Source organism: Calypte anna, chromosome 2 (assembly GCF_003957555.1).
Source record: "Calypte anna isolate BGI_N300 chromosome 2, bCalAnn1_v1.p, whole genome shotgun sequence".
Lineage (NCBI taxonomy): Eukaryota > Metazoa > Chordata > Aves > Apodiformes > Trochilidae > Calypte > Calypte anna.
This window is the reverse complement of record NC_044245.1, coordinates 3,771,627-3,798,958: the sequence shown is the minus strand read 5'-3', so window position 1 is coordinate 3,798,958 and position 27,332 is coordinate 3,771,627. Positions and strand designations below refer to the sequence as shown.

At 44.2% G+C, this 27,332-nt stretch overlaps 1 protein-coding gene across 3 annotated transcripts in view; it reads left to right on the top strand.

Moving 5' to 3' along the window:
* Window positions 1-27,332, top strand: part of VIPR1 (vasoactive intestinal peptide receptor 1) — a 127,536-nt gene that overhangs the window by 49,757 nt on the left and 50,447 nt on the right. For 2 of the 3 annotated variants that reach the window (XM_030445167.1, XM_030445168.1), the window contains exon 3: window positions 23,941-24,048. In XM_030445167.1, coding sequence (XP_030301027.1) covers window positions 23,941-24,048 — 108 coding nt within the window. Of the gene's footprint in view, window positions 1-23,940; window positions 24,049-27,332 lie in introns of those variants that run through there. The other variant, XM_030445169.1, reaches the window with a different exon arrangement.

Genomic DNA, 27,332 nt, shown 5'->3' with positions numbered 1-27,332 from the left:
ATTTACACCCATTACCCCTTGTCCTATCACTGGTCACCACTGAGAAAAGCCTAACTCCATCTCCCTGACACTCACCCCTTACATATTTGAAAACATTGATGAGGTCACCCCTCAGTCTCCTTTTCTCCAAACTAAAGAGACCCAGCTCCCTCAGCCTTTCCTCATAAGGGAGATGTTCCACTCCCTTAATCATCTTAGTAGCTCTGCACTGGACTCTTTCAAGCACTTCCCTGTCCTTCTTGAACTGAGGGGCCCAGAACTGGACACAATACTCCAGGTGCGGCCTCACCAATGCAGAATAGAGGGGGAGGAGAACCTCTCTTGCCCTACTAACCACACCCTTTCTAATGCACCCCAGGATGCCATTGGCCTTCTTGGCCACAAGGGCACATTGCTGGCTCATGGTCATCCTCTTGTCTACCAGGACCCCCAGGTCTCTTTCACCTACACTGCTCTCCAGCAGGTCAGCCCCCAACCTATACTGGGCCATCGGGTTGTTCTTCCCCAAATGCAAAACTCTACACTTCCCCTTGTTGAATTTCATCATGTTTCTCTCTGCCCAACATTCCAGCCTGTATGTGAGATCCTACGAAGGTGCTGACTGTTTAGTGGGAGTGTTGCTGGAAAGGAAAACATCCTAGAAAAACTCCCAGGAAAAATGTAATTTAAATGCAGTTCAGTCCCTCAGAGAAGGGGAATAGAAAGCAGTTGAGATCCCCTGCCATCCATAAAGGAATACTTTGATTTATGGCCAGCTAGGTGTGTGTTGCTTTCTGCTCATTCCACATCCTTTTAGCAACAAGAAAATCACTGGAGGTTTAACAACCCATTTGTTATCCTTTCTAATTAAATGAGTGGGAATGAGGAAACACAGAGTTTTGGTGCAGCCTGGTAATGAAGCTTCCTTTAGAAGCCATTATTGATTGTATTGATCACAGGGGCTTAATCATGGGTGTAATTGGATGTGTCAGATGGATTAGTCACCTCTTCACAACACCTGATGGGATCACCAAGACTGATCACCAGCTCAGGGTGAGCAGGTAGATTTCTACTAGCAAATGATAACATCTGTTTTTAATGTATTTTGTCTTCAGACACCTCATTTGTTTCTTGGAGTGGGTGGATATGTATGGGTGAAGGTTTTGCTTTCTTTTCAAGTTAAAATTCTGTGTTTTCAGTGCTGGGAGTGGGTGCCAATTGCTGTTTCTGCTGTCAGGAGTCCTGGCCCACAGCACTGCTCCTTAATATTAATTAGCAGGATGGATTAGCAGCACCTCTTTTCCCTATTAGAGGTGTAATTCAGTGTTTGTGAAGTTACCCACATTTGAGGAGACTTCAGCAGGGACACAGGAGAGACACAAAAGCATGACCACCTCTGATGAGCAGACCTTGCTTAGCATTTCACCATGAGAAGGGATGCAGAGGATGCTGCTAAGGGAGAAAACCAGCAGGGAAAACCAGAGTAAGGTGTTCTGGGAAAACCTGAGAGATCAAAGTCTGGATTTTAAATGGAAGTTTGTAACCATCAGGGGATTCTTAGGAGCAGCCTTTCTGGAAATCTGCAGGAAAAAGTGTTTTATTGACTCGGTGGCAAAGCTTCTCCAGTTTCTGAAGGGTGTGGAGGATCCAGCTGCATATTGCAGCTCAGGATTGGTTTTCATGAGCAGAATTCTCCTCTGCCCTCCTACCCTTTTTACCTCCATGCTGAAATAAGTCATAAAGCCACAAAGTGACAATTGTGATGCAATACAGTAGATTCTTGACCATTCAAATCATGACTTGGTAGACTGGGACTGGTTTGTTTCACCCAGGAGGGGAATCCCTTTGGGTGATTCTCTTTTAGGATGTGATGAGTGCCATCCAGATTGTCTTACCTCTTGATGAGATTTGTTTAGGATGAGGAGATTCTTATTGAGCAGCACAGCTGTGTTGGAAATAACCACACATCTCAGCTGGTTCCTCTCCTGATGTTCCCTGCCTTGGAGGGGATTTGGCCAAATGAGTTAGAAGTCTCAGTTCCATCATGAGGAGTGATGAATCTCTTCATCCACACACAGAATTGCATTTCAGGAAGCTAAACTTTTACTTGGGTGTTTTGTGAGATGGATTTCCCACCCCTTTGGCCCCCAAAGCATGCTCACGATATAATTTGAGCCTTATTAAAACAAAGAATAAAATCTTTTAAGAAATCTGTTACTCTGCAAGTGGCAGGATTTTTCCCTCCTCAGTGCATGAGAATGTATAAAATACCTCATCTCAACCTCAGGTGAGGCTGTGTTCCTAAAGCCACCTCTCTGACACTGCCTGCCCCATTTCTCTGAAGTGATGTAGAGGTTTTGCTGGGCTTTGACATGTTGGAAAATGAGGTTTGGTCACTCCTCCCTTTTTTCACTCAGCTAAGGAGAAAGGGCCTGCATGTCACACAGACATCCCTTGGTCTTAGACTAATGAAATTTATAGGTTTATTATGGATGAGGGGTCTGGATTTCCCTGCCAGAAATGGGCTTTTCTCCTGGCAAGCATGGCTGGGATGCACTATGTAAATAGTGATGGGTGACCCAGATCATGTCAGCTTGTAATGATGTCATTCAGCTGTGAATCATTGGCTGTGAATGCCTTAATTTCCCTTCCTAAACATGTTTTAATGCTGTTCCATGCTGCCCTCACAGTTGGTCTTCCTGCAAACTTTGCCTAACTTGAGATCCACAACTACACCAGACCAGTTGCTGCAGTTAGGGTGACTCCTGGGTCTTTTGGCTTTATTTTTCCTCCTTCAAAATAGAAACATTAACATTTTCCTATTGAGCAGGGGTGAGGTAAAGACAAACATACTGAAAAGTGTCCACCCATTTTACAAGTAGGACTTTATTAGAGGACAGAGGAATAGGCAATGTAGTAGTTTGGCAGCACCCAGAATTTAATTTTTCAGCACACTGGTAAGTACCTGGGGAGAAAAAACAGCCCCAAAGAGAAAAATCATGTCATCCAGGTTGGATTGCCTCTTGCCTTTCTCCATCTTTCCCAAATAAATCTCTACATCATATTGTGCATCAACCTGCAGTGGCTGTGGGTGCAGATTTGGGGGGATGATGTTTTCCCAGGAGCTGTTTGAGGAGTTTCTTGGGGGTGCTCAGGTGATGTGCAAAGCCACATTGCCCCACATGCCAGTGCCAAGCAATGTGGGGGGGTGATGGGCAGGCAGAGGCAGGAGCTTAAATCCTGGCAGTGTTCCATCATCCAGAACCACCAGGACATCTCAGTGCAGTTACACCACCAGCACCACTGCTCTCTGCAAGGTCCATGAGCTGGAAGCAGCTGGGAGGAGGTCACAGAATCACAGAACAGGTTGGGGTTGGAAGGGACCTTCAAAATCATCCATTCCACCCACCCCTGCCATGGGCAGGGACACCTCCCACCAGCCCAGGTTGCTCAGAGCCCCATCCAACCTGGACTTGAACTCTTCCAGTTCAGGTTTGGAGATTCACCTGCATGGATCAAGGGGTTCCCAAGGTCACCCCAAAGTTTCAGTAGCCTGTGCCCATGGGATTCCTGCCTGGGCAATTGCAGGGTCAGTTCAGCCAAGTCACTTCCAGGATCTGGATGCCTGCAGGGCGAGGTCTCTTTGCCACCCCACTGGACAAAGGTGATGAGAAGTTTTTGAGAAGTGCTTTGCATTGCAGCTGCAAGGAGCTCCTTGGCTGTTCTCTTTTTCTCTGTGCCTGTACAGAGCTGCTTCTGCCACTGCTGCAATAGAAAACAAAGAAATAAGGCAATTCCTTATTATAAGTTCCTCATTATTGATAATTATTCCATATTATTAATAATAATTATTAACAATTTTATTATATATTATATTATTAATATATTTCAATATATTTATATACTTTAATATATATTTTAATATATTTATATCTATGTTTAAATATATATTCAATATATTTTAATATATTATTATTATATATTGTATTAATGTATTTTATATAATATAATTGTTAACTATTAATAAATTATTAATAATTATTAACATATTATAGATTATTAATATATTTAAATATATTTATATATTTTAATATATATTATATAGACCAAAATATATTTAAATATATTTCTATTTATGTTTACATATATATTCAATATATATTTTAATATACTATTAATATTATACATTATTATATTTTATATAATAATTAACTATTAATTAATTATTGTTAATAATTATTATTCCTCATTTTTAATAATAATTCCTTATTATTAATTCCTCAGAAGCCTGAGCTTCTCCAAAGCACTTGGTAGTTTTACAAGCTTATAATAAATAGAGTTCCTCTGAATGATTTTGACAATGCTTACAAGCTTGTTTCAAAAGTGACGGTGGCCATCCCAGCCCCACTGAAAACCAGGCTTTTAGTCCTGGGACTGTTTCAGCCAGGACATTTCTAACTGGAAGAAGTGAGATTTAGGTTAGATATTAGGAAAAAATTCTTCACCGTGAGGGTAGTAAGGAAATGGAACAGGTTGCTTAAGGAGGTTATTGATGCCCCTTCCCTTGGGAAGTGTTCCAGGCCAGGTTGGATGGAGCTTGGAGCAACCTGGGCTGGTGGGAGGGGTCCCTGCCCATGCAGGGAGGTTGGAAATGGATGATCTTTAATATTTTAATATCCCTTCCAACCCAACCCATTCTATGATTCTGTGATCTGCATGCAGTACAGTGACTGCATAGGTGATAATTCAGTTAGCAGCAGCTTTCCCAAGGGTTAGGAGGAGAGGATGGCTGGAGGGGGTTTTGCTTCCCAGGTCCCCAGATGGTGGCAAATCTCTTTGTGTGTGCAGTGTGGCTGAGCTCCTGAAGCCTTGCTGCAAGGCAGGTCTCAGCACTGCATTGCTTCTTGCTGACTTCCTGTCAGGATTTAACACTGATCCGGCAATTAAACCGAGTAACAGACGCTCTCTGTTAATCTCTCTCTCCTCCCCGATAAAGAGAGAGAATAAGGGAGAGAGACTGATGGGTTGGAAACTAAATTACACAGCTTTAATGAAACAGGAATGAGAAATAGGAAAAATTACTAAATCTATACAAATATACAGGAAAATGGATCCCAGGTTCCTCCCCCCTTTTCCCCCAATAACTCTCACGTCACCCCCGAGGCTGCAGGGCAGCCCTGGGAAAGTCCAGGCTGGAATCCTGGGGTCAGCAGCAGTTGGGAGCTGGAGGCAGGAACACACAGATTCAGGCTGGGATGGATCAGGAGCACAGGCAGAGGAAGGGATGGAATCCTCCCAGGATGCTGAAGCAAACAGGAACAGGGGAAGAAGGGGAAGCAGGAAGGGGTTTGACCCTCTTGATGCCTCAAATTTATCCTGAGTATGAGGTGTATGGGATGGAATCCTCTGTTTGGTCAATTCTGGCATCTCTCTTGTCTGTTCCTCCCCAAAGGAGGGCTCAGGTGGGACCTCTTTACTCCTTCTGGAGGGTAAAAGTTTTCCTCAGAGCTGAGCAGTGTCCTTGGCTCTGCACACCAGTCTCTAGCAGTAACTATAAACATCAAGTGTTACCAGTCCTAGAAGCACACACTGAGAACCTTGCTGTTCATTTCAGCAAGTGCAACTAGTCACAAGAGACTGAGCTAAAAGCAAAAGTACAAGACAGAAAATCACCTCTATCCTGGCCCAAACCAGGACACTTCCACTTGCTTTTATTATTATGAAAAGACCCCAGGCCACAGAGGGGTTTGGTTTTTGGTTTTTTTTTAATTTTATTTATTATTTTATTTTATTTTATTTTTATTTTTAAGAAAGCTTCAGCCTCTCTGGGGCTGTAGTTTACAGTTCAGCTTAACCTGAAGCACCCAAATCGATTAAAAAAAAAAATTGAAGAAAAAGTAACCCTCTCTTTTTTGATCAAAAAAAGCAATCAGGTCTGGGATGGTTGGCTCAGCTCATGATCTGTTTATCCCATTATTGCTGATGAAATTGCTCTGCAATCAAATACTCCTTCAGTTGGAATACGAGGGAAAATACTCAAGAACAGAGAGGACAGACCTTTGAACTGCAGAAGACTTCTGACACCTGAGCAGATGGGATGTGGGTTTCTGCATTAACACAATTTCTTGGTTTGGTATCACAAGAGCACTGAGATGGACAGGGACCTCTTGGTCCAAACCCCTGGTTAAATTTCCCAGGTCTCTCAGCCTTTCCTCATGTGTGAGATGCTCCAGTCCCTTAATCTTTTCAGCCCTTTGCTTCCCTCTCTGGTATTTCCATGTCTCTCATCTGGGGATGTCCAGACTTGGACCCAACGCCCCAAACTTTGCATTTCCCTATTGTTGAACTTCCATCATTTTGTGATTTTTCAGGCCATCTTTCCTTTTCTTTCTTTCTTTCTTTCTTTCCTTTCTTTCTTTCTTTCTTTCTTTCTTTCTTTCTTTCTTTCTTTCTTTCTTTCTTTCTTTCTTTCTTTCTTTCTTTCTTTCTTTCTTTCTTTCTTTCTTTCTTTCTTTCTTTCTTTCTTTCTCTCTTTCTCTCTTTCTCTCTTTCTCTCTTCCTTTCTTCCTTCCTTCCTTCCTTCCTTCCTTCCTTTCTTCCTTTCTTTCTTTCTTTCTTTCTTTCTTTTCTTTCTTTCTTTCTTTCTTTCTTTCTTTCTTTCTTTCTTTCTTTCTTTCTTTCTTTCTTTCTTTCTTTCTTTCTTTCTTTCTTTCTTTCTTTCTTTCTTTCTTTCTTTCTTTCTTTCTTTCTTTCTTTCTTTCTTTCTTTCTTTCTTTCTTTCTTTCTTTCTTTCTTTCCTTTCTTCCTTTCTTCCTTTTCCTTCCTTTCTTCCTTTCTTCCTTTCTTCCTTTCTTCCTTTCTTCCTTTCTTCCTTTCTTCCTTTCTTTCTTTCTTCCTTTCTTTCTTCCTTTCTTTCTTCCTGTCTTCCTGTCTTCCTGTCTTCCTGTCTTCCTGTCTTCCTGTCTTCCTGTCTTCCTTCCTGTCTTCCTGTCTTCCTGTCTTCCTGTCTTCCTTCCTGTCTTCCTGTCTTCCTGTCTTCCTTCCTGTCTTCCTGTCTTCCTGTCTTCCTGTCTTCCTGTCTTCCTGTCTTCCTTTCTTCCTTCCTGTCTTCCTGTCTTCCTGTCTTCCTGTCTTCCTGTCTTTCTGTCTTTCTCTCTCTCTCTCTCTCTTTCTCTTTCTCTCTTTCTTTCTCTCTTCCTCTCTTCCTCTCTTTCTCTCTTTTTCTTTCTCTCTTTCATCTCTTTTTCTTTCTCTCTTTTTCTTTCTCTCTTTCTCTCTATCTCTCTTTCTTTCTCCAAAAGGGAAGACCTTCAGCTCTAAATAGTTTGGATCCTAAATTCTTGAAGTTAAGTGCAAGTGAAATGAGCTCTGAACTTGGCAGCTGGAGGCTGTCAGCATCTCACAGAGTCAGGCCAGCATTTTGTCTGTCTGTGACCCAAAGTTCAGTAGCATGGAAGTAGCTGAGATGATTTTTTTTGAGTGCCTGTGAAAATTTCCAAAAGCCATCAAGAAGCTGCTCCAGTTGAGCTTCTTCTGACACTTTATAATTGCAATCCAGACCTGGTTTGCAAGCAGGATTTGAAACCCAATCAAAAAGTAAGAGAGGTGGAAAACATGAAAGAAAATAGTGTCAGTCCCCTTCCCAGTGCCTGTTCATATCTGCTAAACTTCTACAAGCTTCAAACTTGTGGGCAATAGAGCAGAGTCCTGCAAGCTCATCCCAAACATGAATCCAGGACTGACAACAGCCCTGAAGAGAAGGATTTAGGGATGTTGGGTGATGAAAAGCTCAACATGAGTCAGCAATGTGCACTTGGAGTCCAGAAAGCCAACCATGGCCTGGGCTGCATCACCAACAGCATGGCCAGAAGGTTGAGGAAGGGGATTTTCCCCTTATATTCTGCTCTTATGAGACCCCCTCTGCAGTGCTGGGTCCTGTTCTGGAGCCTCCAACCCAGAAAGGACCTGGAGCTGTTGGAACAAGTCCAGAGGAGACCAAGAAAATGATCAGAGAGATGGAGCACCATTCCTACAAAGACAACTTGGAGAGAGTTGGGGTTGTTCATCCTGGAGAAGGGAAGGCTCCAGGGGGAGTTCAGAGAAACTTCCAGTATCTGAAGGGGCTTCAGGAAAGCTGGGGAGGGACTTTTGACAAGGGCATGGACTGACAGGACAAGAAGGGGAACAGTTTAAGCTGAACAAGAAGAGATTAGATATTAGGAAGAGATTCTTTAGTGTGAGGGTGGTTAGAGATTGGCCAAATTTCCCAGGGAAATGCTGTGGTTTTCCCATCCCTGGAAATGTTCCAAGCCAGGTTGGATGGGGCTCTGAGCAACCTGTGCTGGTGGGAGGTGTCCCTGCCCATGGTGGGGGAGCTTGGAATGAGATGATCTTCAAGGTCCTTTCCAACCCAAACCATTCCATGATCCTATGATAATGAGGACTGTCACATACAAAGAGATGGCATGGTGTTTAAACTCCAAATACTGCTTTTGCTGTTGCAGAGGCTGGCTTGAAAAGCCCAGTTGGAGCTTGGGGTTCTTTGTCAGTCCCCCTTGAAGAAGCCAAGTAGTGTTTGATGGGAGAAGAAGCAGTGAACATATGGATATTAAAAGTCAAGCTGGAAAAACGTTGACAAAGTTTAAATTAGGAGCCTGCTTATTCATCACCATCTGCTTAGAGTTCAGTAGGATAAGAAATAATTAATAGTTCCTTGCTTGCAAAAGTTCAAGTGGATTCTCACCTTCCAGTTGCATAAGGCTGGGATAGAGGATGTGTTGGTTGGATTTGTACACCAGACCAGGTAGCAGGAGCTCTCCAAGTTCTCCATCACTGGAGCAGGCACCATGTGGCTGATAGCAGCTCAAGTGCTCAAGGGAGCCCATGAATGAGGAAAAGGGTGGATGGACCATTCTCCAAGGCTAGGGAGATGCTGCATTTTCTGGCTGTGTCAGGGAGGAGGAAGATCCCTGAGACCCAAGTGCTTGTGTGGCTGCTCATTATACCTCCATGTACAGGAGGATGAATTTTTTCGTGAGCAAAAAGCCACTAAGTAGCAGAGAGAGCATTCAGGTGAGCCCCTGAACTGGCAGCTTGGGAGGGTGGTGGCTTCCAGGCAGAATATTCATCTTAGGAGATATCTGAGGGGGAATCTGTGTAGTAATGTAAGGTGGCAGTAGTGGAGCCAGAGGAGAGACTTAATTATTGAACAGAGGCCATGAGACTCAGCAGAGACAACTGTCCTGGTTTGAGAGGACCAGGATAGAAAGAACCTTCCTGGGACCCCCCCCAGCAGCTGCCAGGCTGCTAATGTGGTAGTAATAATGGGGAGGACCTGAGCCAATTGGAGGAGAGGGTGGGTGAGGTGACCCGAATGGACCAATCACAGTGCTCCTTCCTATGATGCTCAGTGTAAAATGCTCAGTTCTCCCAATAGAACCCTCTGGTGGGGTTCAGGTCTGTTTGCCACTGCTCCTCCTCATCTCCTCCCTGGAGAAGCCCATCATTCCCAGGACAGGTCACCTCCTGCCTTGCCAGGCAGGACCCCCTTGGGTGCTCTGAGGCTGTTGTGAACATCACTGAGACCCTGGGCTTGGTCACCCCCAGCTGCTGCCCAGTCCAGTGTGGGACTTTTCTGGTTCACCCTCATCAGCTGAGAAGGGTGAGTTCCATATTTACATATATTATATACACCTATCATTTCCTATTACTACCTCATTAAACCTCCCAAGTTTTTTTTCTTTCATCCTGAAGTCTCTCTCCCTTTTCCCCTCCATCTTCCCCTGGGATGGCAGTGAGGAATAACAAGGAGCATATGTCTCTTGTCTAGTTACTGTCTAAAACTGTGACAACAAATCACTGCATGATGCCTCCAAATGATCTTCCTTCATTAGCACTTCCTTTATCTGCTCTGAGACTCTTCTCACCCCCTAACACTTCAAGCTGCAGCTCTCACAGTGGTGGAGCCTCTTCTCTGAGAAGTCAAACAAAAGAAAGCTGGAAATCTGTTTATTATTATTATATATTATTATTTATTTCTTATTATTTTATTTTTTTTATTTTTTAAAGGCTAACTTTCCCTTGACCACTCTAGGAAAGCTGGCATCTGAAATATGAGAAAGAAATATATCTTGCTGTGCTGGTAAACCCAACTTCACCCCTTAGATGGGAACAGCCCCCAGACTTCTGTGTTGGCTGCTTTGCCCCATTCTTCAGCAGGTGGCCATTCTTCCAGGCCATGAATCTCTCTCTAAGGAAACAGCACCCAAAGGTGGTTCCACTACAAAGCTGTTGTTTGGGTGCCCATCCTTGCTTGGTAACCCACTGCTCATAGAGCCACAGAATGATCAGGGAATAATTTGGTTTGGAAGGGAGCTTTAAAGCTCATCTATTCCAACCCCTCTGCAGTGTGTGAAGATATTTTCAATTAGATCAGGTTTCTCAAAGCCCTTGGCTGTGAATGTTTCCAGGATGAGGGTTTCTACCACCTCTGGACAACCTGTTGCAGTGTTTCACCACCCTCATTGTAAAAAAAGTCTTCCTAATATTTAGTCTGAATCTTCCCTTCTTAAATTTAAACTGTCACACCTTCTCCTGTCACTACAGGCTCTACTAAAAAGTTTGCCCCATCTTTCTTATAGGACTCCTTGTCAGGGTTTAACACTGGCCCAGCAATTAAACCCAATAACAGATGCTGCCTATTAATCCCCCTCCCTGATAAAGAAAGGAGAGAGAATAAGGGAGAGAGACTGATGGGTTGGAAACTAAACTACACAGCTTGAATGAAACAGGAACGATAAATAGGAAAAAACCCTAAATATATACGAATATACAGGAAAATACAGGAAGATTGATCCCAGGTTCCTCCCCCCTTTTCCCCCAATAACTCTCACGTCACCCCCGAGGCTGCAGGGCAGCCCTGGGAAAGTCCAGGCTGGAATCCTGGGGTCAGCAGCAGTTGGGAGCTGGAGGCAGGAACACACAGATTCAGGCTGGGATGGATCAGGAGCACAGGCAGAGGAAGGGATGGAATCCTCCCAGGATGCTGAAGCAAACAGGGACAGGTGAAGAAGGGGAAGCAGGAAGGGGTTTGACCCTCGTGATGCCTCAAATTTATCCTGAGTATGAGGTGTATGGGATGGAATCCTCTGTTTGGTCAATTCTGGCATCTATCTTGTCTGTTCCTCCCCAAAGGAGGGTTTCAGGTGGGACCTCTTTACTCCTTTTCTCCTTCTGGAGGGTAAAATGTTCCTCAGAGCTGAGCAGTGTCCCTGGTTCTGCAGCCCATTCCCAGCTGGAACTCTAAACACCCAGAGTTATCAGTCCCAGAGCAGCCACTGACTGAGAAACTTACTGTTCATTTCAGCAAGTGCAGCTCCTGACAAGAGACTGAGCTGAAAGCAAAAGTACAGGACAGAAAATTACCTTTATCCTGGCCCAAACCAGGACACTCATTTAAGTGTTAAAGACCATCATAAGGTCTCTTTGGAGCCTTCTCCAGGCATAATAGCCTCAACTCTTTGAGCCTTTCTTCATGGGATGGGCTTTCCATCTCTCTGATTATTTCCATGACCTTCCTCTAGACCTGGTCCAACAGGTCCATATTTTTCCTGTCCTGAGGACTCCAGAGCTGGGCTCATTTCTCCAGGTGGGGTTTAGGACTGCTAATTCCCAGTTGGATAGTGGTACCTCCCCAGTTGCTTGTTGCCATCTGAGTCTACCCTGTCACCCAAAGTCCAGACCCGTTCCACTGGAGTCTTCCATGGAGAGCCAAGAGCTGATTTTTGCCTCGACCTCACCTTTCTACAACACAATGATGACATAAGACATTGCAACATCTGTTTAATACCCTGTAGGGCTTTGCTTTTGTTTTGCCTTGCTGACATGTCCTGGCTGCAAGCTTTTCAACAAGCAGCAGTGTTTATTTGACTTGGGAACAGCTGTCTGGTGGCTGATCAGGATTAAGAGCCACTTAGTGAGCAGGAGGCTTGTCCTGAAAAAGGCATTTTAGTTTGAAGCATCTGTAACATTTTCACATGTCAGCAGACTTTCTGGTTACTGTTTTTTGGTTTTTTTTGTAGCCTAAGATGATACAGAAGTTCTCACAGCCTTGGTTATGCAAAGGTTATAGAAGACAGGGGGAAATGCCAATGCTATAAAGCAGTGGAAAGCTGCAATTCAATTCAGAGCTCAGATTAAATCCATCTATGTGGGTCTTTTGTTTCTGACAGACTTGGGGTTTTGTCCCCCCCCTTAATCAAATTTCTGATTAAGACATCTCTTCTTCCTCATCATTTTCATTTTATATTTCTTTTCCTGCTGACTGCATCAGAGCACTTTCATGATGCTATCCACTCTTCTTCCACAGAATAAGAACATTGGAAAGTATTACCTGTGCCATAAGCTATGTTGAGCTCCTATTACATTATATGCTCAAAATTCAAAATCTGCCACAGCTGATGGAGATTTTTCTCCTTATTCTACTATGCACTGGACTTTCTGTAATCTAGGGCCCTTTATTTCTTGATATCCAGACCTTTTTACCAAGGAAAATGAAACTGGAGAACATGAGAAGCTGTGGTCAGAGGTACCATGCTTACATCCATCAGGCCTCAGAGGGTTTCTATCATGGAAAGACTTAAATTATCACAAATTTAGCATTTCCTTTTTCTTCCCTTCTAACTAGGGAAGGGAATCTGTGTGAAACCACAGCATCTGTGTGAAATCACAGCTTTCTGGTCCCTGTGATACCTTCCTACAGAGCTAAGGCGAAGGGTTTCCACACAACCTTCCCTGCTTCTCCAGTTGCCCCTCTAAATTTTTGGGCTGAGAAGCACATTTTCAGCACAAACTCCAGCATACATAATCATAGAATCATTTTGACTGGAAAAGACCTTTAAGACCTTAGGTGGTAAAAAAAAAATCTGTGGATGTAGCCCTTTAGGACATGGTTTAGTTGGCATGGTGGTGTTGATGCTTGGAGGTCTTTTCCAACCTTAATGTTTCTGTGATCAAGCCTGTTAACCCAACATTGCCAAGTCCACCATTAAACCATGTCCCTGAGCATCACATATACATGGTTTTGAAGTATCTCCAGCTATATTTAATAAGAAAGATAAATAATTATATATTTAATAAACAAGGTAGATAATTTAACAGATAAGAGCTGGATCATGGGGATGTAAGATGGTGAAGCTCTTTCCAGCTTTGCTTAAGGACTGCAGTAGCTTTTTAGTAGGACAGGCAGCCTCTGGCTGACAATTTGTAGAGAAAACTTAGACTTTAAATTTCCTTTTTTCAGTGGGGTGTCGTATCTTAGCCCAAAATCTACTGTGAAAAAGAGCAGCACAGTGTTGGCTGAAAATCGACCTTGTTGCAGAGCAGATCATTTGGACTTGAAGGTAAAGGATGATTCTTTAAATAGCACCAGGGTAAAATTCCTCTTAATCATGCCATGATTGCAGTAGGAAAGACCTCTCTACAGCATGTTCCAGACTGGGAACCATGAGCACATTGGTGGCTGTCACTTGTTTCTTTGCCTTCAATGAGCAAGTCAAGCTGAGCTGCTCAGTGGGAGGGTTTGCACTTTACATTTGAGTGGCCAAGTATGAGCTCTCCTCTTGGTGCTGCCATCCCAGTTGCCATATTCCCATATGCAAGTCAGGAGTTTGATGCAGATTGGACTAAATGTTGGAAAGTTGGGGAAAAGTCTCCTGACTCTCACAGCAGTTGAAGCTGCACTCATGCTCTGTCCTTGCTTGGCTTTTTTTCTCAGGAAGACCCCCAAAATCTCTAATGCTTTCCTCTTCACAGCATCCCTGTCTCCTTCTGATAGGGAAGACAGTGGAGTGTGGAGGAGCTAAAACCTGAGAAAATCCTATTTTCTTACTGCTTAAGACTCAGCTGGAGAGGATGCTGGGCCCTGTTGTCTAGGTGGTGATTTTTGCCAAGAAAGGTTGAACAAGATGATCCTTGAGGTCCCTTCCAACCTGGTGTTCTATGACTCTGATTCACATTAGACCTTTAATTACTAGGGCAGTCCCTCTTGCCTCCCCAGCACTCAAAAAAGCCCTGCTAGATGTTAAGCCCAGACATCTTCACCATCAATTGCTCTGGAGGTGCCAGCATGGGAAGAACTGTGTAGAAAGAGTAGGTACCTAAGTTCAGAATCTGATTTCTACACATCCAGTTCTCTACAACTTCTAGAAGAGCAGAGGGATGTGAGCAAGGAATGAGGAAGCCCTGGGATAATCCTTCAAGCATGCTCCATGTCAGAGCACTGGAGTTCTATCTCTTGTTTAGAGGTTGGTGAGGGGATAAGTGAGGTTTTTGGCAACCCCCGTTGTAAGTCTTTGTCTTGGATCTTTTGTTTCAGTTTACATGTTCTGGAATGAGGCAGAAAGGCTCAGATTTGATTTATCTGGTGATGAAGAAAGTAAAGTGTTCATTTAGTTTGTTGGTTAAATAAATTTAAAAAAAAAAAGCTGAAAGATTAGAAACTTTTTTTGTTTTTTTCCAAACTTGTTTCCTAGTAAATACTGATGCTGGAAAACCTCATAGGATTTTTGTGCTTAGAAATAATCCTCCAGAAACAGTTGCTGGTGATTTCTTTCACACTGTTTAGAATGACTCAGTCTGGAGGCTTAAGGTGAGGTTTCCTTCATAAGTCTTTGGGTCAGATTTCAGTAAACATTTAGAAAGAAAGATATCTTTGGCATTTCTTGGTGAGTGCTTGAACAGCTTCTCCAGGAAGCCTCTGCAGAAGTGCAAACTGGTTTTTACAGCAAGTAAGATGGGAAAAATGAAATTAATCTCTGTCAGATATCAAGGTGAAACCCAAAGTCAACTCTTCTCACCCACAGGCTGGGGAACCCATTTGCTCTCTTTCCCCATGTTCCATTTCAAGTCCATTTCAAGAGCCTCAGAAATGGTCAGAGGGCTGGAACACCTCTCCTGTGAAGCCAGGATGAGGGAGTTGGGGTTGTGCAGCCTGGAGAAGAAAAAGCTCCAGGGAAAGCTACTGGTGACCCCTCAGATGCTGGAAGGTCACTACAGGAAGGCTGGAGAGGGACTGTGTGCAAGGACCTGGAGTGATGGGATGGGGGCAATGGTTTTAAATTAGAGAAGATTTAGATTGGATGTTAGGAAAAAAGTTCTTTCCCATGAGGGCAGTGGAAAAATGGCCCAGGTTGCCCAGGGAGGTGGTTGAGGCCTCATCCCTGGAGATGTTCAAGGTGAGGCTTGAGGAAGCTCTGAGCACCCTGATCTGGGTGAGGGTGTCCCTGATACTGCAGGGCTTGGACTGGGTGATCTTTGGAGGTCCCTTCCACCCCAAATTATCTATTATTTGATGACTTCCTGCTGACCTGACCATGTAAATTGTCAATGGAGAGATGAATAAAGGAGCATCAGTGCCACAAAGAGAACATCAGGGTTGGGGAGGAAATGCTACAGTGTCAGGGCTTTGCATGCCCTGGCAGAGTTGTGGTTTTCCTTTAGCTTTGTGCTTTTCCTCTCTGTCACATCCTGAGTGATAGCAGGCAGCATGAGAGGCAAAAAAATAGCCAAATTAAATGCAAAGTCATGGAAAGCTGGAAAGAGATCTCTGAGGGGGTAGGTTTGCTTCAAAGCAGACTGTCAGGTTTGATAAAAATTTTTAAAAGTTGGTGAGATGGAGCTGGAGGAGGAGAGATGAGCACAGGATGCTTAAATGTATGAGTGGGGCTGGAGGGGAGGAGGGCACAGCAGCCAATAGAGGAGGGAAAGGGTTGAATTTTGCAGGGGAAGGTTGGGAGGTTTCATTATTTAGTGAAACCTGGTCAAATCCAACCTAAAGGTAAACCTCTGTTCTACAAGCCCAGGGCTGGGCAGGGGGGGGGTAGAATGAAAAACATGAGAGAAATGATCTGGAATTGCTTCCATGCTAGAAGCAACTAAAAGGCTGGGGCAATCAGCTTGCAAGAAAAGATGCCTGAAGAGGGATATGAAAGAGGGGTTTATGTTTTTTTTTTTTCTCTCCAGGGGAAGGGCTATTGTTGGGTTATGCATACTTGTGTCTCTGTAAAAGACAGTTCCTAAGGAAACCAGCAGTGAGCAAGTTCAAAGTGTATTCACAAAAAAAAAATAATCATGGAGTCATTGAGTCACAGAATGGTTTGAGTTAGAATGGTTTGGGCTGGCTCCCACCAGCCCAGGTTGCTCCAACCCCATCCGACCTGGCCTGGAACATTTCCAGGGATAGGGCAGCCACAGCTTCTCTGGGAAACCTGTGCCAGGGTCTCACCTCCCTCAAATTAAAGAATTTCTTCCTAATGTCCAACTTAAATCTCCCCTCTTCAAGTTTTTAACCTTTGCCCCTTGTCTTCTCACTCCTCACCTGTGTAAAGATGTACTTTTTTCTTTTAGGGGACACTTGAGCTGTGCCCTTGGCCCAGGAGGCTGGGAATTTTAAAAATGTCCATGGGTTCAGAAGTTAAGTTTGATCTAATTATATTTCATTGAAAAGACCTATGGGGAAAAAATAATCTAAAGTATTTTTTTGTTAGTATTACATACAACTTTGAAGATTTAAATAGATGATTATTCCTCTTCCAGGAAGTCTCTCCTCATTGGAGTCAGGGGCAGTAGTAGCAACTCAAGGTCTGTGATGGGTTTTCTTAGCTTCTAGTTTGCCAGAATTCAAGCTGCCTGTCTGGAACTGAGGAGATTGTTGCAGGGACCATCTTAGAATCATAGAATTGGCTGGGTTGGAAGGGACCTCAGAGATCATCAAGTCCAACCCTTGATCCACTACCATTGCAGTTCCCAGCCCATGGCACTCAGTGCCACATCCAGGCTCTTTTGATACATCTCCAGACACGGAGAATCCACTACTTCCCTGGGCAGCCCATTCCAATGTCTGATCACCCTCTCCAGAAAGAAATTCTTTCTAATTTACAACCTAAACCTCCCCTGGCACAACTTGAGACCCTGCCCTCTTGTCTTGCTGAGAGTTGCCTGGGAAAAGAGCCCAACCCCCCCCTGGCTCCAACCTCCTTTCAGGGAGTTGGAGAGAGTGATGAGGTCTCCCCTGAGCCTCCTCTTCTTTAGCCTCAACACCCCCAGCTCCCTCAGCCTCTCCTCATAGGATCTGTGCTCAAGTCCTTTCACCAGCCTAGTTGCCCTAACCTTGAGGGGGTTGTGGTTTTTTTCTGCCAGGCAAAAGTCCCTGGAGCACCTCTGCTGTGAAGACAGCCTGAGATACTTGAGGTTGTTCAGTCTGGAGAAGAGGAGATGGGGATATCTTAGAGCACTGCCAGTGCCTGAAGGAGCTCCAGGAGAGCTGGGGAGGGACTTTCTGCAAAGCCAGGGAGTGATAGGAAGAGAGGGAATGGCTTTAAACTAGAAGAAGGGAGATTTAAGGTTAGATAATAGGAAGAAATACTTTCCTGCAAGAGTGGTGAGACACTGGCACAGGTTTCCCAGGGAGTTTGTTGCTGCCCTGTCCCTGGAATTCTTCCAGGCCAGGTTGGATGGGGCTTGGAGCATCCTGGGCTGGTGGGAGGTGTCCCTGCCCATGCAGGGGGTTGGAAAGAAATGAATTTTAAGGTCCCTTCCAGCCCAAACTGTTCTGTGATTCCATGAGAAGTTTGGTGCTCTGCTGGGACAAGAAGATTGGGAACTGGTTGTCATGGGGCCAGACTGGGCAGAGCACAGGGGAGCACCCAGGTTGCTCTTCTGCATGAGCTTGTCCATGGGTGAGTAAATGTCACCCACCAGCTATTTACACTTCTAGCTCCAGAAAGGCTGGAAACTTCCTGATGGAATCAAATTGGAGTGAAGGTGAATTTCCATTCCAGAGACCCCATCCTTTGAGGGGACCCAGTGATGTCTCAGCTTGGTTTAATCGAACTCCACCTTTGCCTTGCTGTCATCATTGTGTGGGTAGCAAGAGGCTGGACATCAAATGGGAACCTTTGCATGTGAGCATGGATTTAATGAGCAAAAGTCTTATGTGTGAATGTCCTTCAGAAGAGAGCAGGAGTGACCCCAGAATTAGGGAGAATTTGGTGCAAATGAAAGGTGTTGGGTTTTTTTCTGAATTGGGAGGTCAGCCTGGGTTAAGAGTGTTCTTGGCACCAACCTGCTTCCATTCTTGTCCTCCCTCAGCCAAACCTCTTCACATCCCAGAGCTGTGCCAGAGCTCTGGAATTCATGTTTATTTATGCAGGAAAGTTATTCTCTGCTGCTTCCTAGATAAGCTTTGCCTGTATGTTTGCTGTAAGTGTAGATAAGACTCAAATAAATGGGTTTTGTGCTCAAGTCTGTCAGTTCTGCAAGCCACTGGGTACCTGTGCCTCATGACAATTGACCTATTTTCTGTTTATTAACCTTTTAAAAGGAGGAGAAATGAAGACCTGGGCTTTGATTTATCTAAGGTGGAGACAGTGGAAAAGGTGACTGCTTTCTGCATCTGCAGTGAGGTTTCCTAACCCACTGCATCCAGTTCTGTGTAAGTGGTCAAAACCTCTCAGAAGAAGACCTTCCAAAGCCCAGATAAGGCTGGTGCAACCCTTGGCTTGCACTTGGAGCATTTGGAGGAAAGCTGAGCTGCTGGAGGTCAAGATCTTAGCTCCAAGATGTGGCCAAACAGCTTCCAGCCCATTCCTTGAGAGAGAGACTTCAGGAGCCTTCAAGAGAGAGAGAGGTGGCTGCAAGAAATTACCCTGGTTGTGTGGCTTCCAGTGCAATGATGAGCACTTTGATCTGCTTATCTGAATGAGGTTGAGAGGGAGCTTCTTTAAAGTGGTGAAGGATTTCTCCCTCCAGCCCTCTAAAAGAAGATCTTTGGCTCCAGGGAGCACTTCATGATCTACCAGGCACCAGCAGGGCACAGATGGGTGTCTGGGGGTCAAATAATTGAAAAGGGGGGGAAAAAATCCTCTCTTATGTGTATAAATATATCTATTTATAATGACAAGAGTGTACCTGGTTGTGGGAAATGCTGCTGTTTTGAAAAAGTCACATGCTGGTTTTCACTTGTGATCCTTTTCCCACCCTTGGCAATGTCTCAGCTTTGGCTTTCAGCATCAATGAAATGAGCAGAGCAGCTCTTTGGCTTGCAGGGTGGGTGTATTCATGGCTCATTTGCACCTGGTGCCTGGGGTAAGGATTGATAAATACCTTTGCATCCTCCCTGCAGATACTGAGTGCAAGGTAGAAGACAGTATTTCTAATTAATTAATGGGGAAGCACTTAGCAATCACCAAACGTGATTTAATCCAGCAAAACAAATTGGCATCTTTATTACATCCATGCAGGCCAAGTGATGCTGCAGGGAAGAGAGGAATTTCCCTTTTCCAAAGCAGATTGCAGCCCTCAGATAATTTTCTTAAGTATTGCTCTGTCACACTGACATGACCCAGTATTTCCTGCTGCCCCCCTCATCCCAGCAGTTGGCCAACTTAACCATTTTGAAGAAAGAAAACCATTTCTGGAAGGCTATTTGATAGAAGTTGTCTGCATCCTGGTATGGATGGACAGGCACAAAGTTTTGCCTGCTGTTGGGATGGGATGAGTACAGGGCAAGCAGCAAGTGTTGGACTTGCAGGTATCAACCTTTGAATTGCTCTGATTCATTAAAATGAAACTACTGCTGCAGGCCCTCTTCTAACTATTAGAGAGAACCCTTTCAGAGAATGATTGATTCATATTCTGAACTTGAGAATCATAAAATGGTTTGGGTTGGAAGGGACCTTAAAGATCATCCGGTTCCAAACCCCCTGCATAGGCAGGGACACCTCCCACCAGTCCAGGTTGCTCCAAGCCCCATCCAACCTGACCTGGAACACTTGCAGGGAAGTTCTAGCATCAACAACCTTCCCAGGCAACCTGGGCCAGTGTCCTACCATCATAGTGCAGAATTTCTTCCTAATTTCTAATCTAAATCCACCCTCTTTCAGAATGAAACCATTACCCCTTGTCCTGAGCATCCTCTCAGACTGGAGAGTTGGGCTGATTCCAACGGGATGAGGTTCAACACGGCCAAGTGCCGGGTCCTGCACTTTGGCCACAACAACCCCATGGGGAGCTCCAGGCTGGGCACAGAGTGGCAGAAAGGGACCTGGGAGTCTGGATTGCCAGGAAGCTGAACATGAGCCAGCAGTGTGCCCAGGTGGCCAAGAAGGCCAATGGCATCCTGGGCTGGATCAGGAACAGCGTGGCCAGCAGGTCCAGGGAAGGGATTCTGCCCCTGTACTCAGCTCTGGTGAGGCCACAGCTCGAGTCCTGTGTCCAGTTCTGGGCCCCTCAGCTCAGGAAGGAGATTGAGGTGCTGGAGCAGGTCCAGAGAAGAGCAAGGAGGCTGTGAAGGGATCCAGCAGAATTCCTGTGAGGAAGGGCTGAGGGAGCTGGGGGTGTTGAGGCTGGAGAAGAGGAGGCTCAGGGGAGACCTCATCACTCTCTCCAACTCCCTGAAAGGAGGTTGGAGCCAGGGGGGGGTTGGGCTCTTTTCCCAGGCAACTCTCAGCAAGACAAGAGGGCAGGGTCTCAAGTTGTGCCAGGGGAGGTTTAGGTTGGAGATTAGAAAGAATTTCTTTCTGGAGAGGGTGATCAGGCATTGGAATGGGCTGCCCAGGGAAGTAGTGGATTCTCCGTGTCTGGAGATATTTCCAAAGAGACTGGATGTGGCACTCAGTGCCATGGGCTGGGAAATGCAATGGTAGTGGATCAAGGGTTGGACTTGATGATCTCTGAGGTCCCTTCCAACCCAGCCAATTCTATGATTCTATGATTCTCTAGTGCCATGAATGACAAGCCAGAGCTCTGATTTCCTTTCCCTTTTTTTAGGTTTACACATCTGACTTGTAAATACATAAATTTAGGGATATGGATCTTGCCTTTAAAACCTGGGCTCTTCCAGGCAGCTGCACAACTATTGGCAGCAGGTCCATGGGGGAATGATGGTGTTGGAAGAGCTAATAGGAAGATACCCGAGATCTTTACAGATATTTATAAGATATAGATATATAAGATATAGATAATATTAAAAGTGCATCTTTCAAGGCCAGTCTTGTGTGTCTTCAGTGTATTTTAATCAAAGAGGGGTTTGTTTGTTTGTTTTTTTTATAAAAGTGAACACCTAAAAGCTTTTTTCACACATCACAGGTTGTGGTGGGAGATGCTACAACAGGAAAAGATACAGGTGACACAAGTTCTAAAAGTGCATAATACAGGACATTTAAAAAAGCCATCTGATACTGTCACTTTGTATTTTATTTTGCATTATAACCTGTCCTGAGGTAATGGGTGTGCTATAATTTATTGAGGTTGGTGGAAGAAAAGATTGTGGAACATGAAGATCCTGTCATTAAATTGTCTGTTTTTTGTGGGCAGAATTTCTCATATCTTAATACTTTTGGAGCTGCTGGCAGTTTGGTGGCAGATAAGTGTGACAGTGAGGAGAGCGAGCTGGGCACCTGTTATTAGAAATCAGGGAACTGAATTTTAATTAATGCTACAGAGGAACATGCACAAAGGAGATGCTGTCAGGTGTTCCCTTCTTCATACTCCAACAAACTCATCCCAGGATTTAATTTTAAAAGTTCTCTTAGCTCATGACACACCTGTAAAAATATGAAAGAGAGCTGAGGGTTCTTTTTCAGCTTCAAAACATTTTTATGCACCCTCTTTATTGATCTGAAGCCTCAAGCTGCCTCAGCCTGAGCAGACTGATGATGGCACCAGGGGTAAAAGAGGATTTAAAGGAGGAATTTCAGCTCAGCATATAATTACCAACAAATGCAGCTTGGCAGTGGGTTTTGTAGCTCTCTTTGCCTCCATGTGAAAAGCATTTTCTCTAAGCTTCCTTCTTCATGTTCTAGTTTCTCTGGTGAGGCTGTTATATTTAATAGCAACTCAGGAGGCACCTTTGGGGAAGTGTTGGAATCTAAGGATTGAGTCCCCAACAGCAGAAGGACACAGAGCTCCTGGAACAGATCCAGAGCAGAGCCACTCAAATGCTCAGAGGGCTGAGCACCTCCCTGGGAAGCCAGGCTGAGGGATTGGGGTTGTTCAGCCTGGAGAAGAGGAGGCTCCCAGGTGAGCTCAGAGCAACCTTCCAATATCTGAAGGGGCTCCAAGAAAGCTGGGGGAGGGCTTTGGACACAGGGGGGTAGGGAGAGGACAAGGGAAATGGGTTAAAACTTGGAGAGGGGAGATTGAGGTTGGACATGAGGAAGAAATTCTTTAATTTGAGGGTGGTGAGAGCCTGGCACAGGTTGCCCAAGGAATCTGTGGCTGCTCCATCCCTGAAAATGTTCCAAGCCAGGTTGGATGGGGCTTGGAGCAACCTGGGCTGGTGGGAGGTGTCCCTGCCCATGCAGGGGGGTTGGAACAAGGTCTTTAAGGTCCCTTCCAACCCAAATCATTCTATAATTCTATGATTCTAGCTTTGCAGCTTCAGGGACAAGAGGGATTCTCTGCTAATAACAGCACAGAACAAAACCTGGAGAGCTCTGGTGTTAACACTGCCCTTGTTCAGGGCCAACATTATTGTAATTGCCACATTACCTCATTAGTCATTCCTTCCTCTGGAAATCTTTAGAATAAGAGCTTTCTTATCTTTTTTGAGAACTTTTGAGATTTAAGTTGGACATTAGGAAGAAATTCTTTAATTTGAGGGTGGTGAGACCCTGGTCCAGGTTGTCCAAGGAATCTGTGGCTGCTCCATCCCTGAAAATGTTGAAGGTTGATGGGGCTTGGAGCAACGTGGGCTGGTGGAAGGTTGGAGCAGATGATCTTTAAGGTCCTTTCCAACCCAAACTATTCTATGATTCTAATGGGACATGGCAAGTAAAGAAGAGCAGAGGTGCTATGGAAGAGGTGAGGTCTGTGACAACCTAACTCAGGCAGCAACTGAAGGGACTGTCTGTCCATCCAAACTTAGATGGAAAAGAAAAATGTTTCAAAATTCCTGTAGAAACTCTAAAATACATAAAATACACAACATGTTGAGGCAAAAACATGGCTGATTTTAAATTTTTTTTCTTTCAATTCAAGTCTGCCAACTCCTTTTGGCTTCAGTGCTTATGTTGCATTATTCAACAGTGCAGCATCTAGGTGGTATTTGTAATGTCTTGAGAATGCAGAAATAAAAGGGCAAAATCAGAACAGTGTGTCCTAACTCTTTGGGCAGGGCATTTTTTTTTCTTTTTTCTCCCAGAAAAGTTTTATTCTATCTGGAAAATTTTAAGAAATTAATTTTAATTTTAGCAAAAAAAATATATTCTCTCCCTGAAGTTACCTATGCCTTCATTCCTAGTTTGGATTGTTACTCTTCCATGGAGAACATCTCCTGGTGACAGCTCTCAGTCTCCAGGAGTGGTTTGTGTCTTTTTTTTTTTTATTTTTATTCCTTTTTTAGGGGAAAAACTGCTTATAGAGAAGGGATTTGTCCCTTGATCCCTTGGCTGTCATCAGTGTCCCCTTCATGCTGAGCAGATCCCCTGCTCAATCATCTCAGTTCAGGGGGAAGAAAAACCTGGTGAGAGGAGTTTGGGGGGGAAGCAGAGAAGAGGATCAAGTCTCACATTGTTCCCACCAGGTGTTTTATTGCAACAGGGGGAGATAAGGGCAAGGAAGGGAGATGTTTAATTACGTTTAATTAGGTATTTCTGCCTTTTCCATCTCAGAAAAGGCACTGCTCTCTATGAACTCTGATCCAAGCAGTTCTTGCACCATTCTGCTGTGCTTTCTGCACTGATTTCTGGAAAATTACCCACACCACCAGTGCCAAAGCTCAGGGGCTGGGATAACTGAAAGCTACATGGCTAAAGAGAATTATTTTGGTGCCTTTGCTCCCGAAAAGTGCCTGCACCAAGGTGCCAGCCCCCCCCCACTGTTGCACAGCTGCCTTGCCCTGGTTCCTCTGCTCCATCCAGCAAATACCATTTGTGCTACCATCTGCTTTTCCTTTTTCCCCAGGTTGTAGAAGGCAATGGGATAACATCACATGCTGGCCTGAAGCAGAAGTAGGAGAAGTCGTGGTCCGGCCGTGCCCAAAGTATTTCAGGTTCCTCACCACTTTTTTGGGTAAGCAAAACCATCCAGCTCCTCACACCTGAAATGGTTTTAGGGCTTCACCCCCTGTGGGGTTTCACATCATAACACAGGGGAAGCTTCTTGGGATCATCAGAGGGAGAAACAAGCTCTTTGCACAGGTTAAAGGAGGTTTCCAAGCTATTCAGGAATGCCCAAAGCATTGGGCTGTCCTCCCTGACCTTCTTGAACTACCCTGGATCATAAGGGATGCAAAAAGGGCTCCTGGTGAGATCCAATAATACGGATGCTGTGCAGTGAGAATTAAATCAATTTCTGTACTAGGATGTTCCCTGTAGAAAATGAACAGTTTAGCACTGAAATTCATTCAGTCTCTGGCAGAAAATAAGCAAGGTGGAACCTCAGACAGGGGAGCATTCTTCTGCCAAGAGGACAAATTTGGCCCCAAAATTAACCTGCCAATTAATGGGAAGGGAAGGTTAATGGAGAAAATAGCTTCACTTCACTGTTCAGGGTGTTCTGGGGAGCTTTTATTTAAAACTCAGGTCTCAGCAACAACTGGACTGCCTGTCTCCTGGTAGTTTATAGTAATTATTTACTAATTTTTATTGTAATAGCCCTGCAGAGCTGCACTGAGAATTAAGCTTTTTCTGCTGTGGAGATTATACACTGAGCTGATAGGTCTCCACTTTTACAGCTTTACCATCCAAACAGACATGATAAATTATGGATAGGTGGAAGGACACAATAAATTTACTGTTTAGTAAACCAAAGCACTGCACTGATTAACCAGCACATGCTGATTGCCTGACCAAGGCCACACCAAAAGTCTTTATGGAAGCCATGGAAAAGAAATTCAAAATTCCCAGAGTCCTACCCTAGCTTTGTAACCTCCTGGTTTCCAAAACTTCCCATCAGTTCATCACTAAAACAGAAAGGAGCTGCTGTAATATCACAGCTTGCAGGATAAGTCCCCTTCTTGTTGGTCCAGCCACATGGAATAGTTGTCCAGTGATGATGCTTTGTGCCCCCTCCTCTCCTGAACACATTTGCTCACTGAGTTTGAAGCCCAGCAGAGTTGGTTGAACTTAAAGAAAGGAAAAAAAAAAAAAAAGCACCTTTTCAAGAAGTTTTTCTGGTATTTCATCCCACTACAACAGAGCAATGAGGAAAGTATATATATATATTTATGATATATGCATCCAAATTATATATATGATCATATATAATGTGTTCAATATGTGATCATAGACATGTGTCTTGTTGTGGCTGTGTTGAATTTTAGCTAATGAGGGTGGGATGCCTTTACTTGTGTGCTAGGAGAGGCTTATGAGACTCAATAAATTTGCCCATTCTGGGGCATTTGCTGCTCTCTGGGATGTCCTGGAACATCTCAGCTGGTCTCCAGGTTTGCCTGAAGAAAGGTGCAGTTCTTCCAGAGCTCATCTCAAAAGACCTATGCTTAGGCAAGTGAACCTTTCTTATTCTGAGAGAAGTCCAGCCTCTACCAAGAGCAGTCAGGGCATCACTTGGGCTCTCTGTGCACTTATTTCAAGGGACCAAGCCAAGAAAGAGCCTCAAATACAACCCATGACCCTTCCTTAGAGATGTTGTAGTGTGCATTTATGCTGTTCTGTGAGCAAGCAGCTCAGCAAACATCAGCAGCAATGGGCAGCAGCCTTCTAGCAAGATTTCCCATGGCTTTGGATGAGTTCCCTCTGGGCAAATGTAGTTTTCTGCATCTGACTCTCACCCAAGGACTGCAGAGCTGCCTGGTTTGGTCAGGGACAGCCAGGGCATGAATTATTTCTTCATAAATTAGCCATTTAATGAGGTCAGATGAATAGAAAATATCTATTTCTCTTCATTTATTATGGTGAACCCCAGAGTGATTTGCTTTGTTGGAGAAAGGGGATTTGAGACTCAGTTTCTGCAGCATCTGCTGCAGGTCTGTCTGTAGGATGTGGGTGTTTGGGACCCCAGGAACACCAAGAGGAGGACAGCAAGTGCAGTCAGTATGTAGGAACCTGAGCAACACTTCAGATGTTGTTTTGCTGGGCTGATAAATTTTCTGTTGAGTGCAATAGAAATGGAGGCACTGAGCTCACAAGCAGGCACCTGCCCTCAGGACACTGAGGGGTCCATTCAGGTTCCTAAACAGAAGCATCCAGAACCACTTGAGATACCCTGGGGGTGGGAAGAATGTAAGAAATCCATGAGGATGCCTCAGCTGGCAGCAGGATACCTGTATTTAGGGAGCAGGTTTTTGACCTGCAGTAGCATTCATATCAACTGCTTTTAGAGTTTTCCAGATGTAAACCTCTCTCTGAGTTTGCTTTACACTCAGTGGGGAGAAACAGGATCTTCAGCTGAATTTTAGACTTCAGCATGAGTTGAATATCCTCAATAAACCACACTCTTCACCCCATTTAAAATCAAATTATCTCTGGCAGATGTGAATTCCTTACAATCCAGGTGAAGCCCCCCTCTGCAGAGCATCCCTGCTGGTACATCCCTTCTGTGAACAGAGAAACTGATGCAGTTTTCCAAGCAGAAACAACAGCTTTGATGTTCTTTGTGCAATCATATACAAATGTGGAAAGCAGATAGGGTCTTAAATAAAGGGAGAATAAGATTGTCTCTTGTGTTGTAGGATTAGATGCAAAATTAATGCCATCAAGGGTTGTGAAGCAGCTCTGCCTTTGTAGCAGTGAGGATCATCCAAGAGCTTTCAAGGAAATCAATCATTTGGTTAATGTTTCTGTCTTACTCTTTGATCCCTTTGCAGGAACATGAAAGCTTGCACCAAAGTTGTAAGCAAGCTAAAAATTTTTTATATTTATAGCAGGAAAAGGGTGGAATACTGGAACACAAAGAGTTAATGTGGTTTTCTTGCCTAATGGAAAATAGTCTTCAAATGACTAATATCCTAACTCATGGTAAATAAAGAATAAAATACCTCATGGCATTTAGAAACCTGAAAATGCCTAGCATAGTCCTGATACCATTTGACATCAGATTTTATGCCATTCACAGATCCAGAGGATTTCTATTATTTCCTGACATTCGTCAGTACCATGTGAAGGAGATAGATCAAAATATTGTTGCCACCTTTCATTAAACTACATTACTTACTATCCTTGGCCAGAGTGTTAAATACCTACAAGATGACATTTCTAATAAGGATTTGTTGCCTACAGGCTTTCTAAAAACAAGTTGTCCATTGTGCATAAGTTAAATAATAAAAATTAGCACTGACAGCTTCTAAGCTTCAGCTGTGAGGTTAATTTATTTAAAGGGGGCAGGGTGGAGAAGAA